The 12,041-nt window shown below is 41.8% G+C and overlaps 1 protein-coding gene across 2 annotated transcripts; it reads right to left on the reverse strand.

The window, feature by feature from the left end:
• Positions 1 to 2,828: 2,828 nt before the first annotated feature.
• On the reverse strand, positions 2,829 to 12,025 carry arl6ip6 (ADP ribosylation factor like GTPase 6 interacting protein 6). 2 transcript variants are annotated; one of them, XM_002936653.4, is made up of 5 exons: positions 11,844 to 12,025; positions 10,278 to 10,661; positions 7,624 to 7,677; positions 6,767 to 6,899; positions 2,829 to 3,491 (listed from the first exon to the last, which is right to left on the reverse strand). In XM_002936653.4, the coding sequence occupies exons 2-5, from the start codon at positions 10,651 to 10,653 to the stop codon at positions 3,398 to 3,400; spliced, it is 657 nt and encodes a 218-aa protein (XP_002936699.1). In that variant the 5' UTR covers positions 10,654 to 10,661; positions 11,844 to 12,025; the 3' UTR covers positions 2,829 to 3,397. The 2 variants fall into 2 exon arrangements, with proteins under 2 accessions (XP_002936699.1, XP_002936700.1); XM_002936654.4 differs by having other exon boundaries at positions 11,672 to 12,014.
• Between the last annotated feature and the right edge of the window lie 16 nt (positions 12,026 to 12,041).

The raw sequence follows: 12,041 nt of genomic DNA on the forward strand, positions 1-12,041 counted from the left end.
CGTTTTCATGCGTATATCGGCTACATGTGCCTGCACCCGAGCGTATCCCATTCATTCGGGTGCAGGCACAAGTAGCAGGCGTAGGGCTGAATTTTCGGCAAGCGTTTTTCCGCTTGCCGAAAAAATCAGCCCTACTCCGCATGTGGCATTAGCCTTAAATGGGTGGCTCATTTTCAAGTTAACAAAGTCCCTGGGGACATAACCAGCAGCAAGGCTGACTGGAATGTAATATCCCCTATAACAGAAGAGAAAGCCCCTTACCCTATGATATATTAGCAGGATTAATTCAGCTCGTTACAGCTGCATCAAGAACCCGAATGGAAATGATGGGCTTCAGTTGCACAGAATCATTGGGCCTGCCCCGACTTGTACTGAGAACAACTCCATAACAATAAATAGATTACAAACTAATGTGCCCATAAACCTTTATACATAATGCTAATGGTATTACAATGCCCTGCTATTATTATGCTTAGAATATTACAAAGGTGACATTATATAGGTTATATATTAATTGTGACGTCACTTATGTAGCATTAAGAATAATGTAGTAACAACTAATTGTCTTTAACCCCAGCAGCCTTGGTTGGATGTTTAACAGCTTGGACCCAAACCTCTAGGGGTGTGTTTAGTCCCATTCACCACATTTGTGTTAAGTGTCAACTAAGCCAAATGATTGTGTTTCTGCAAGTCGGGTTCAAGCTACACAGAGTGGGAACAACGTCACGGCCAGCGCTGGCATTAAGAACCACTGTTACCCATTATAAATGCTCTTATTTAAAGCACTTTTACATGTATAATGTACACATGAATAAAAGCCCTGCTCCAATAAGATTACACACAGGACACCAATTACAAAATAGAAGCCACTGTATTTTCATAGGAAGCTGAACATTATGACATTGCTGCATACAGGCAGAATACACAAGTGGTTGCTAGTACATTGGCTTGGTAAATAAGAGAGAGTTCTAGTTCAGCAAAATGGGCTTGGTGCAGGGGAGAGTGGGGCTAAGTTTGGGGGTGGGGGGGCGCGGATAGGCATTTACCCCCATATGAAATAAAAGGCTCTAAGTTTGCCCAGGAACATTAACCCCTAGCAACAAATAAGATGTTTGCTTTTAAACAGGTGACAATTAAATTTTACCTGCTGATTGGTTGCTATGGGTTACTGTTACTGGGCAAATTTATTGCCTTTAATTACATAACCCCATAAGTCTCCTAGATACTCCCCATGCACAAATGTGTTGCTGTCTCTATACTCATTTCAACAACTATGAGGGGCCCTGGTTGGACCATCAAAAATATGATGATAAACATTCAATAATCTAGGAAGAGACACCGGGGGTATCTGCAAGACCAAACTTTTCTACTGGCCAGAATCTCTGAAGACCATATATATATATCTCAAAAAAAGCTGCAGGGAGCTGTACCATTATACACTAACAATGTTGCACTGGTTATGGCGTTCTGTGGAGGCAAAATTTGGGCAATTAAGACATAAAAAATAGCAGCAGCTGGAATGTGTGGGGAAGTATTGTACTTGGGTCTCAGCACCTTTAGGGCTGTGATAGACAGGGCAACTTCTGTGACTTGTGCAAATCGTGACGCCGCGTATGCCATCCCACCGGTGATTTACATTCTAGCCGGTGGGATGGCATTTTGGGGAAATTAGTCGCCCGCGACAAGGGAGATTTGTTGCGCGGTGACTAATCTCCCCGTCTGTCCCAGCCCTTACTGATAGAGGTATGGAACTGGGGCCAGTCTCACCATTTAAAAGGTGAAGACACACAGAGCTACTAGTAGCAGCTACTTGTCATGGCTACTAAATAGACAATGCTACGTGCGTTTTAGCAGAGGCAATTCTCAGTATTGTCTACGGAAGGGAATTTTCTGGAGTTTAGTAGCCGTGACAAGTAGCTGCTACTAGTAGCTCAGCGTGTCTTCACCCTTAAGAGACATTCCCATAGACAGTAACAGTAATTTAGTCACGTTGGGAAGAAACAATTGCAACTTTACAGGAGCCATGATTCCTATCAACCTGACGGCCTGATTCTTATCATGTGTGCCTGCTATGGACTATAGAACATAAGTGGCTCAAATCACTGGTTTATACTAACATACTGCCTGCTTGCCACTGCAGTTCATTGGAAGCCCTGCATTTTGCTCCGTGCCAGATCTTAGAACCCCCAGGCACCCAGTCCATTATACTGCAGCCATAGAGGAACCCTGCCTGGCACACTATAAGCACAATTGGCTGGATTTGGCACAGGCATCTATGTTAAGACAATACCAATGCCCCATTACATTTACATCTTCTTAATACCTTAGTGGTTCACCTTTACGTTAACTTTTAGTATGCTATAGAATGTCCTATTCCTAGCAACTTTGCAACTGGTCTTCATTATTTATTTTAAATAGTTTTCAAATAATTTGTCTTCAACTTCTACATCTTTCCAGTTTTCAAATTGGGGGTCACTGACCCCGGCAGCCAAAAAACTACTGCTCTGTGTTACTCTTTATTACTTATCTTTCTATTCGGTCCCTTTCCTATTCATATTCCAGTCTTTAATTGAAACCACTACCTAGTTGCTAAGGTAAACAAGACCCTAGCAACCAGATAACAGCTGCAATTCCAAACAGAAGCTAAACAACCGAAAAGCCACACAAAATAAAAAATGAAAACCAATTGCAAATTGTCTTGGAATATCGGTGTCTACATCATACTAGAGGTTAATTTAAAGGTGAACAACCCCATTAAGACAATACGAATGCCCCGTTACATTTACATATTTTAGTGCTTCTGTGAAAAAAAGTACTGATTTGTGGAGTAATTAAAAACTCAATTATTTTAAAATATTTGCCTGCAAAAAATTACGTTTCATATACAAACATTTATAAAATATTTCTTAATATTGATCCCTCACCTAAATTCTTCTATAAAACAAATGGTACTTCCAAAAACCAATACAGATGATGTAGTATAACCTGTATATGTGGCATTATTATTATTACAAACAGGCTCGGCCAAGGGATCTGCTGCTTGGGAAAGCAGGAAGCAGAGAAAGTGCAGGTTCCTGATGATGGCCCAATGGGGAATCCCACAACCAGGCTGTGCTTAGGTGCTAAAATTACCTTTGAAGTGTTAAAATGTGTATTTCTCACCATACAAAATGGATATGCACAAAAAAAGGTAAGAGTAAAAATTTCTTAAAAATTCCTCCTTGAAAAAATAAAACAGACTAAATTTTTTTTACAATTGTCCATGTAACAAAAGAGCTTGTTTTCACTTGGCTAAAAATATTCCTCTCTATATTTACGCATATAGATCCTTGCTGTTATACAATATTCCGGGTCCCGTTATAAAAAATGGCAATGCTTGGAACGAAACGCTATACCATTATAGCAAACACCAGAGAACGGTCAGAGCTGCCACGATGCCATTGAGTATTGCCATAGTATAGCCTATGTGGAAGGAATGGCCAGTCATTTTCCTAGGGAAAAAAAAGAAAAAAAATTCTGTTATTACATATCAGATAGATATACAGGTATGGGACCTCTTACCCATAATGCTCGGGACCTGGGGTTTTCCAGATAAGGGATCCGTAATTTGGATCTCCATAACTTAAGTCTGATAAAATCATTTAAATATTGAATAAACCCAATAGGATTGTTCTGCCCCCAATAAGGGGTAATTATATGTTAGTTGGGATCAAGTACAGGTACTGTTTTATTATTACAGAGAAAAGGGAATCATTTAACCATTAAATAAACCCAATAGGGCTGTTCTGCCCCAATAAGGGGTAATTATATCTTAGTTGGGATCAAGTACAGGTACTGTTTTATTATTACAGAGAAAAGGGAATCATTTAACCATGAAATAAACCCAATAGGGCTGTTCTGTCCCCAATAAGGGGTAATTATATCTTAGTTGGGATCAAGTACAGGTACTGTTTTATTATTACAGAGAAAAGGGAATCATTTAACCATTAAATAAACCCAATAGGGCTGTTCTGCCCCAATAAGGGGTAATTATATCTTAGTTGGGATCAAGTACAGGTACTGTTTTATTATTACAGAGAAAAGGGAATCATTTAACCATGAAATAAACCCAATAGGGCTGTTCTGCCCCCAATAAGGGGTAATTATATCTTAGTTGGGATCAAGTACAGGTACTGTTTTATTATTACAGAGAAAAGGGAATCATTTAACCATGAAATAAACCCAATAGGGCTGTTCTGCCCCCAATAAGGGGTAATTATATCTTAGTTGGGATCAAGTACAGGTACTATTTTATTATTATAGAAAAGGGAATCATTTCACCATTAAATAAACCCAATAGGGCTGTTCTGCCCCCAATAAGGGGTAATTATATCTTAGTTAGGATTAAGTACAGGTACGGTTTTATTATTACAGAGACAGGAAATCATTTTTAAAAATTAGAATTATTTGCTTATAATGAAGTCTATGGGAGATGGCCTTTCCGTAATTCGGAACGTTCTGGATAATGGGTTTCTGGATAAGGGATCCCATACCTATATAAGAATTCAGAGTTGGGCATCACAAATCTGTGGAGCAGGGGAGGAGCAAAGTCAAAACACATACAAAGATCAGTTAATGTACCTAAGCCCTTTAGCTGAAGCTAATGGATACCGTCAGACAATAGAAGTAAAAGCCGGGACTACTAGGAAATTCAGTCCCCCTCTAAATAAACCCAAAAAGGGACTATAACTTTTTAGCAAGTGACAATTTCTCATGTTACACACTAGTAAACACTTTGTATTCTGACGACACTTACAATCCCAGCGACACGTCTAATTGTAGGTACGATTTAACCCTACAGTGTGCCACGTCTTTACTTGCGTAACTTAACCTAATTGGGCCTCTTGAATATTAACAGGCTTGTGCGTTAGTGTTGTTTTAGTGCCGTGCTTAATTACAATCCTCGCTGCTATTTCTTCTCAGCTCTAAATTTAGCAGCATATGGATCATTAGCATAACTCGCTATTTCTATGTGTGTTTGCTTAGCATTTGAACCCGGGGTTAGTATCGCCATTATGCTCTGTTTGGGGTTGATGTTACAAATAACATGAGTACAAGGGAATATCAAATGCTGACATGGTGTCCCAGTGTCTATGGATGATGCCACACTGGGCTGATTCTAGGCCTGGAAGAAAATGGCTACCTGTCTGGCACCCGGAAGCATGGTCTCTGCCTGGGTGTGACAGTGGATATCGGCTCAAATTGCGAAGCGATACCCGCTGCGTCTGCCTGCACCTGAGCGGACACAATGTTTTTGGGTGCAGGAAAGGTATGAGTGATGCCAGCTCAAGGGCTTATTCTTGAGCTGTGTTTTTCTGCTCCATGTGGCATCAGCCAAAGCCAGTGATCCCCAACCAGTGACTTAAGAGCAACACGTTGCTCACATACCGCTTGTAAGTTGCTCCCACTGCCCCCAAAGCAGGTGCTTATTTTTGAATTTGTGGCTTGGAGGCAAGTTTTAATTGCATAAAAACACAGTTTAATGCCAAAAAGAGCCTTCAGTAGGCTGCCAGTCCATATAGGGGCTACCAAATAACCAATCATAGCTCTTACTTGCACCCCTGGAACCTTTTTATGCTTGTGTTGCTCCCCAACACTTTTTCTATTTGAATGAGGCTCATGGTTTTAAAAGGTAGGAGATCCCCGGCCTAAGCAAACCAAAAATGCACCGAATTGTTGCTGCTGTAAAAACCTTCATAGACACGCTGCTATTCACAATACCAAACAGAAGTGCTATACATGGTCCTCCAGTGAATACAAATCCAATTAAATAGTTAATTGCTTGCAGCTCCCTTCTTTTTCCAGCCCTCTGACAGGCTAATGAATAGCAGGTATTCGAGAGTCCAGTTTGACCACCCTCGCCCCCCACCCCCCCATGATGAAAGACCAAACCCTCTGGGAAGTAATAAGGAAGAGTGTGGGCAGTCAGCCTATATGGTGTTTTTTCCACTGGTGGAAATTCTAACCTTTTTAGTTTCCCTACATTTTCTATTATTTTTAATATAGCAATTTTGGGTTTAGGTAATTATGGTTTTTGCAACTTCCAAGCCAGTTAACACATTTTGGTGAAGAATCTTTTTCTAAGGAGGGATTGGATGGGTTTTTAGCAAGTGACGTAATACAGGGTTAGTACAAGTTGATCCAGGGACTGGTCCGATTGCCATCTTGGAGTCAGGAAGGAATTTTTTCCCCCTCTGAGGCAAATTAGAGAGGCTTCAGATGGGGATTTTTGTCTTCCTCTGATCAACTAGCAGTTAGGCAGGTTATATATAGGCATTATGGTTGAACTTGATGGACGTGTGTCTTTTTTCAACCTAACTTATATAAAATAAGGTGAAAACATACATTGTAGAAAAAAAAAAAACTTTAAAAATAAGCCCCAGTTGGAGAAAAATAATTTACCTTTGATCTCAAAACGGAGCTTTGCACTCACTCTCATTTGAACACACAGAGTAACTCTATCCAATGGCGCCCCCTGCTGACCAATCAGTGCCGCAAGTTTTGTAGGTGCTTGTTATGTGCAAATTTAAATGACAATGTAAAATCCTCTCCTTTGACTAGTTGCATTCGCCCTGCTATAAGGGAAGGGTCTATCCAGGGAGACAGCCGATGCAGCACTTAGATTTCTTTTGGTTAAAATGTAATTGATCATTAGAAAATGAAATGTATACAGATATATACCCTCAGAGTAAATAGAGTGAACATGTAATGCAAGCACTCCACTTACCTGAAGCGTGCCGGCGAAAGTGGCGTTGGGGGAAACATTCCTGGTTCATAAGAATCAAAGTAGGTGACGGTCCATGAGAAGCTGCAGCAGGACAGACCCGCTAGGAGGGACAAGGCAAGGAGACTCCAGAACCCTGCATTAGAACAATAATACGAAGTGAATAGAGACACATACAAAACCAATAGGGCCTGTAGGTGGGCAATACACATTCATTACATGTCTGCAATGGTTTTTTGTCATTGCCATTGAAAGAAGTGTTTGTCTTTGTTTTTCTCTATTCCTGGGTCTGACTCCTCTTGTTGCCAAAGGAAGCTCTCTTCCGGCAAAACCTGGCCTAACAGGACTGAACAATCAGGGCAAAGATTGCAACTTTCAGGTTCTACGTAGTCAGGAGTAGAAAGTTGTTAGGCAAATTACCAGTCCACAAATTAGCTCACTTGTATAATGAGCTGCTCCTTGCCTCAAAGGCTGCAGCTTGGTTTAGAATACTGTGTGAGGTGGTAAAAGCACAAGGGAAAATTCTAATTACTTCTGAAAAATGCAAAGTTACTATTTGTGGCTGCATGCGACATACATTTCCTTTATACTCAGGTATCTTTTTCCTCTCTAGCATTAGGCGTGTCCTGAAATATAGCATACACTGTTTCCTCTCAAGGCAACTTCCGCGATTTCAGGGAAATCGCGGCGCCCCATATGAATGCCACCGGCCATTTACATACTCACCGGCGGGATGGTATTTCGGGGAGATTAGTTGCCCGCGACAAGGGAGATTTGTTGCGGGCAAAAGGCCAGGGGACTAATTGGTTTAACAATATACATGATGTAATAAACGTTGGCAAAACAACTGTTGTTCATACCTAAAAGGCTAATCTTATCTCCTTCGTCATTGATTTCTCTTCCAGATCTCATGTCTATGAATTAAAAAGAGGGAAAGTGATTATTAGAGAGACACATGCATTTGAGTGGAACAAAGCAATCCAAGACAATATCCATAACAGAATTTCAAAAGATAAGCCTTTTATTTCAAAATCCCTTACAATTACTCTAAAAAGTCCCCAGAAAAACACACCTTTCCCCTTGCATGCAGATTTATTGTGTTTCTCTATTACAAACAGCTGAACTGCAGTTCTTTTACTGACTTATTTGTCTATCAGAAATTTTCTGCCCCCTTTGGCTTTCTGAGCACTCCTTCCCCTTCCGACTATAAAGACCCTACTGAGCATGCTCACTGCCTCTGCTCCAATTAAAATCAATTAGGCATGAGCAATAGGCACCTCTTTGAGGTCTTCATAGTCGGAGAGAGGAGTGTTTAGAAAGCAAAGGGGGCGGAGGTTCATGCTAGACAAGGAAATCAGTAATAGAGCTGCAGTTTAGCTGCTTGTAATGGAGAAACAAATAATTCTGGATGCAGGGAGAAAGGTGTGTTATTCTGAGGGCGGTACAGAATAATTTTAGAGAAAAAAATTACTTATTCTTTAAAATGTATTAAAAACTATATATTAAACTTATTTTATACTATGTATTAATTCCAAGCTATATTAAGTTGCCACACCAGATATACTCGTTTGTTTCTAGGATTGCAAACCACGCCCCCAACAAACAATACTGTCTGTGCCCAGGCATAGGCCAATCTGCCTGTCTGTCTGTGGACTAAAGCTTGCCATACATGTACCAATAAAATCATAGTTCATAGTAATCAATGTTAGTTTTAGATCGTTGCATTGAAACGTACAGCCGATATCCGAATGTTTGTAGGAAGAAGACTAAAATCTGAATGTGTATGGCCAGCTTAATCGTAAGCACTGGGACTTTGGAATTAGGCTGCTGCTGAAAAGGTCAAAACACAAACCGATGACTCTGCTGCTGTACGGGAAGGGAATACATAAATTTTTTTACCCACACGGGGTTCCCAGAGATGAGTAACAATAACAAAGAGATGGCCCAAATCAACAGCAGATTGTCAGTGGGTACTGGCACAATACTGAATCAGCTTTTTCCTTTCTGTGCCACAGCGAAGTACACCAGCAGCCTACGGATAGACACAAAGAGAGCCTTGGCCTTAGCAATCAGGCAGGGTTCACTAATCAGTAGCAAGGAATTCCAGTTTTGAGACTATATCTTGAAGAGCAGACAAATAAAAGTTCAGGTATTTTTAATGTAGTTTAATATAGTTTTATCCGGATCGTTTTATTCTTCATTTATATAGGGCCAACTTATAAGGCCATGTCTGTAAGGGGTTACTTATGTTTTTAATGGATTGAAATAAAATGGTTATACTTTTTAGTGGCTTTTTGAGACTTTCTCAGTTGTTATATCCCTCAGTGATCACTAGAGGGTGCTCTCTATGCCACATATATAGGGTTTACTTTTCAGAGCACTGTATCTAGTAGAATTAAGTCTAAAACAACTGGACTTTTCTGAGTTTTTCTTCAAAACGTTTCACCACTCATCCGAGTGGTTTCTTCAGTTCAAATGACAGGTAGGGAATTCCCAGGTATTTAAACTTTTGATGGTAGTACAGTCACAGACATCCAATCACAATGGTTCCATTGAACTTGTTCAGTTAGGTGTTAGCTGAAACTGACAGGTGTAAGATCCAATCACAATGGTACCAAGATTCTCATTGATGAAGGTGTTAATCCTTCAAAGTACATGACTGGAAGTGTGAACTGTTTTGAAACCGCCGGGGTAAGGATGTCAACGCGCCATTGTATGTAGGTGACAAGCGGTGTCTCAGGCCCCCTCCTCTGTTCAGGGATGGTTTTTCCAGGCTGGCATAAATGGCCTCTTTCACACCTGAAGAAGCCACTCAGATGAGTGGTGAAACGTTTTCAAGAAAAACTCAGAAAAGTCCAGTTGTTTTAGACACAATTCTACTAGATACTGTATATCATGACCTGGATGAATGAGAATCTTCATAGACATATTTTTCAGAGTACTGTTGCTTCATCAAATACCTTTTTTGAAGTTTCAACTTATTACTTATACATTGTTCACACCCGTTCTTGCCTCATTAGAACTTACATTCCAAGTCCCTATAGTCAGTTTTATTAGGAGCCAATTAACCTGCCTGTACATTTTTAAAGTACGGGAAGAAACACATGCAAACAAAATGATTACATACAAACCCCTTACAGAAAGAGTCCTTGCTGAAATTAAACTTAGGACCCCATCACTGCAAGGCTGTAATGCTAACCACATGACCACTGTGGGAGGAGGCACAAGATTATGACAGCAGCCATACTGTTGATCAACTAATTGCATCAATGCAGTACGGTCACTCATGATTGCAGACTGCTAGCCAACAATAGATTTAATAGACTATCCCCCATATGTAATAAAAGGCACTAAGTTTGCCCAAAAGCAGTAGCTCATAGCAACCTATAAGATGTTTGCCTTTAAACAGGTGACCAGGATATGCTACCTGCTGATTGGTTGCTATGGGTTACTGCTCCTGGGCAAACTTAGTGCCATTTATTACATAACCCCATATTAAATAACTGCCACGTACCTTGCACAACTAGATAGAGGACAGCGAGCAAAACAGATAGAATGCAAACGACCACAAGGCAGCAAAACATTGACAAAACTCGGGCGGGCCATCTTTTGTGCCGTTTGGCAGTCACCACTTGTGACACGACAGTCCCATTATGTCCAAACTCCTCCAGGGCTGGATTAGACAGCGAGTCTTCACTCGCACTCTTGGGTGATGAACTGAGAGGAGTCATAGCCTCATATAAGTCAGTGTCCAAGTTTCTCACAAGTGAGTTTTCTTCAGTGTCAGCATTTGAGGGCCATCTTTGGCTTTGGGATGTGACTGTGACAGACACTAAATTGCGACTGCCGCTTCTCAACCGCCTGCTGCTTCCACCGTAGGAAATATCCATTCAGGAACCTGGAAATACAAACAATTATACAGTCAGTGTCACAAGCAGCCATAACTGTGTAACTTACAGTTAGATACTGGGAGTGCCTGTACAACAACACACTGCTGTACAGTGTAAATCCCTGGAATTATAACTGATACACTTTTGCTATTCAAGACAGACTATGCCACAGTTAGAGAGCCTTCTAGCAATGAGATATATGCAGCATACAATTGGCTTTTCACTGCCTACAGCTGTTGCCTTTTGGGGTACAGGTTGGCTGCCAGGGCTCAATGGCACTCTGCAGCTCCAACCCGGCCCAAGGAAAGTCTCCCATAGGGCTCAATGGCACTCTGCAGCTCCAACCCGGCCCAAGGAAAGCCTCCCATAGGGCTCAATGGCACTCTGCAGCTCCAACCCGGCCCAAGGAAAGTCTCCCATAGGGCTCAATGGCACTCTGCAGCTCCAACCTGGCCCAAGGAAAGTCTCCCATAGGGCTCAATGGCACTCTGCAGCTCCAACCCGGCCCAAGGAAAGTCTCCCATAGGGCTCAATGGCACTCTGCAGCTCCAACCTGGCCCAAGGAAAGTCTCCCATAGGGCTCAATGGCACTCTGCAGCTCCAACCCGGCCCAAGGAAAGTCTCCCATAGGGCTCAATGGCACTCTGCAGCTCCAACCCGGCCCAAGGAAAGTCTCCCATAGGGCTCAATGGCACTCTGCAGCTCCAACCCGGCCAAAAGGCAGTCATGATACCAAAGCTTGAATGAATTACGAAATGGTTGTAGTCTTTGCGAAAAATACGACTTTTCCGTGGAAAACCACCAAAAAGTTGTGGAATTTTAACGCTATTATCGTGGTCATTACAAAATGTTCTATAACTTAGAAAAAATACAATTTTTTCTCCAAAAAATAAAAAAATAGTGGTTTATTGAATGGGCCCCAGAGTCTCTGAAGCAGCTTTAAGGGCCCCAATGATGATGCTGATGGCTGTGCGAGGGAGGGGGGGGGGGTCAAGTTGGGGGATAGAGTAAGTCCTACCCTAACAATAGGGTGAAAAGATCACTTCAAAATTCAGGGACACTAGAGAATCCATTGACTGCCCCTGTCCCGCTTATAAAGCCGCTCCCGTTAGAGATGATGTTGCCCTGAGACAGCACCTGGGCGCAGCTTGATGGCGGCAGGTTTGAAACAAACCCAGACAGACAGGTACCTGTTCTTCGCTTCCCTCAGTAGCTGGGTTGGTACTTGCCCCGGTCCGGAATGTGCTAGTAACTTAGTCCGAAGCTGCGCAGCCTATCCCGGCGCCCAGTGACAACTCTTCCCTCCCCGTTTATTCACAGCCCCCCAAACATCCTAACTTCCGCCCACCCACAACCTAGCTATGGCGCCCAGTTTGGGCTCCGGATGA

This window comes from Xenopus tropicalis, chromosome 9 (assembly GCF_000004195.4).
Source record: "Xenopus tropicalis strain Nigerian chromosome 9, UCB_Xtro_10.0, whole genome shotgun sequence".
In the NCBI taxonomy this organism is placed as follows: domain Eukaryota; kingdom Metazoa; phylum Chordata; class Amphibia; order Anura; family Pipidae; genus Xenopus; species Xenopus tropicalis.

What these genes read in the sequence shown, in the direction of transcription:
- arl6ip6 (XM_002936653.4), bottom strand. Translation starts at nt 10,653, where the DNA reads ATGGATATTTCCTACGGTGGAAGCAGCAGGCGGTTGAGAAGCGGCAGT. An exon ending in CCTCTATCTAGTTGTGCAAG is followed by an intron (nt 7,678 to 10,277) that starts GTACGTGGCAGT and finishes TTTAATTCATAG; the next exon opens with ACATGAGATCTGGAAGAGAA. An exon ending in AGATAAGATTAGCCTTTTAG is followed by an intron (nt 6,900 to 7,623) that starts GTATGAACAACA and finishes GTTCTAATGCAG; the next exon opens with GGTTCTGGAGTCTCCTTGCC.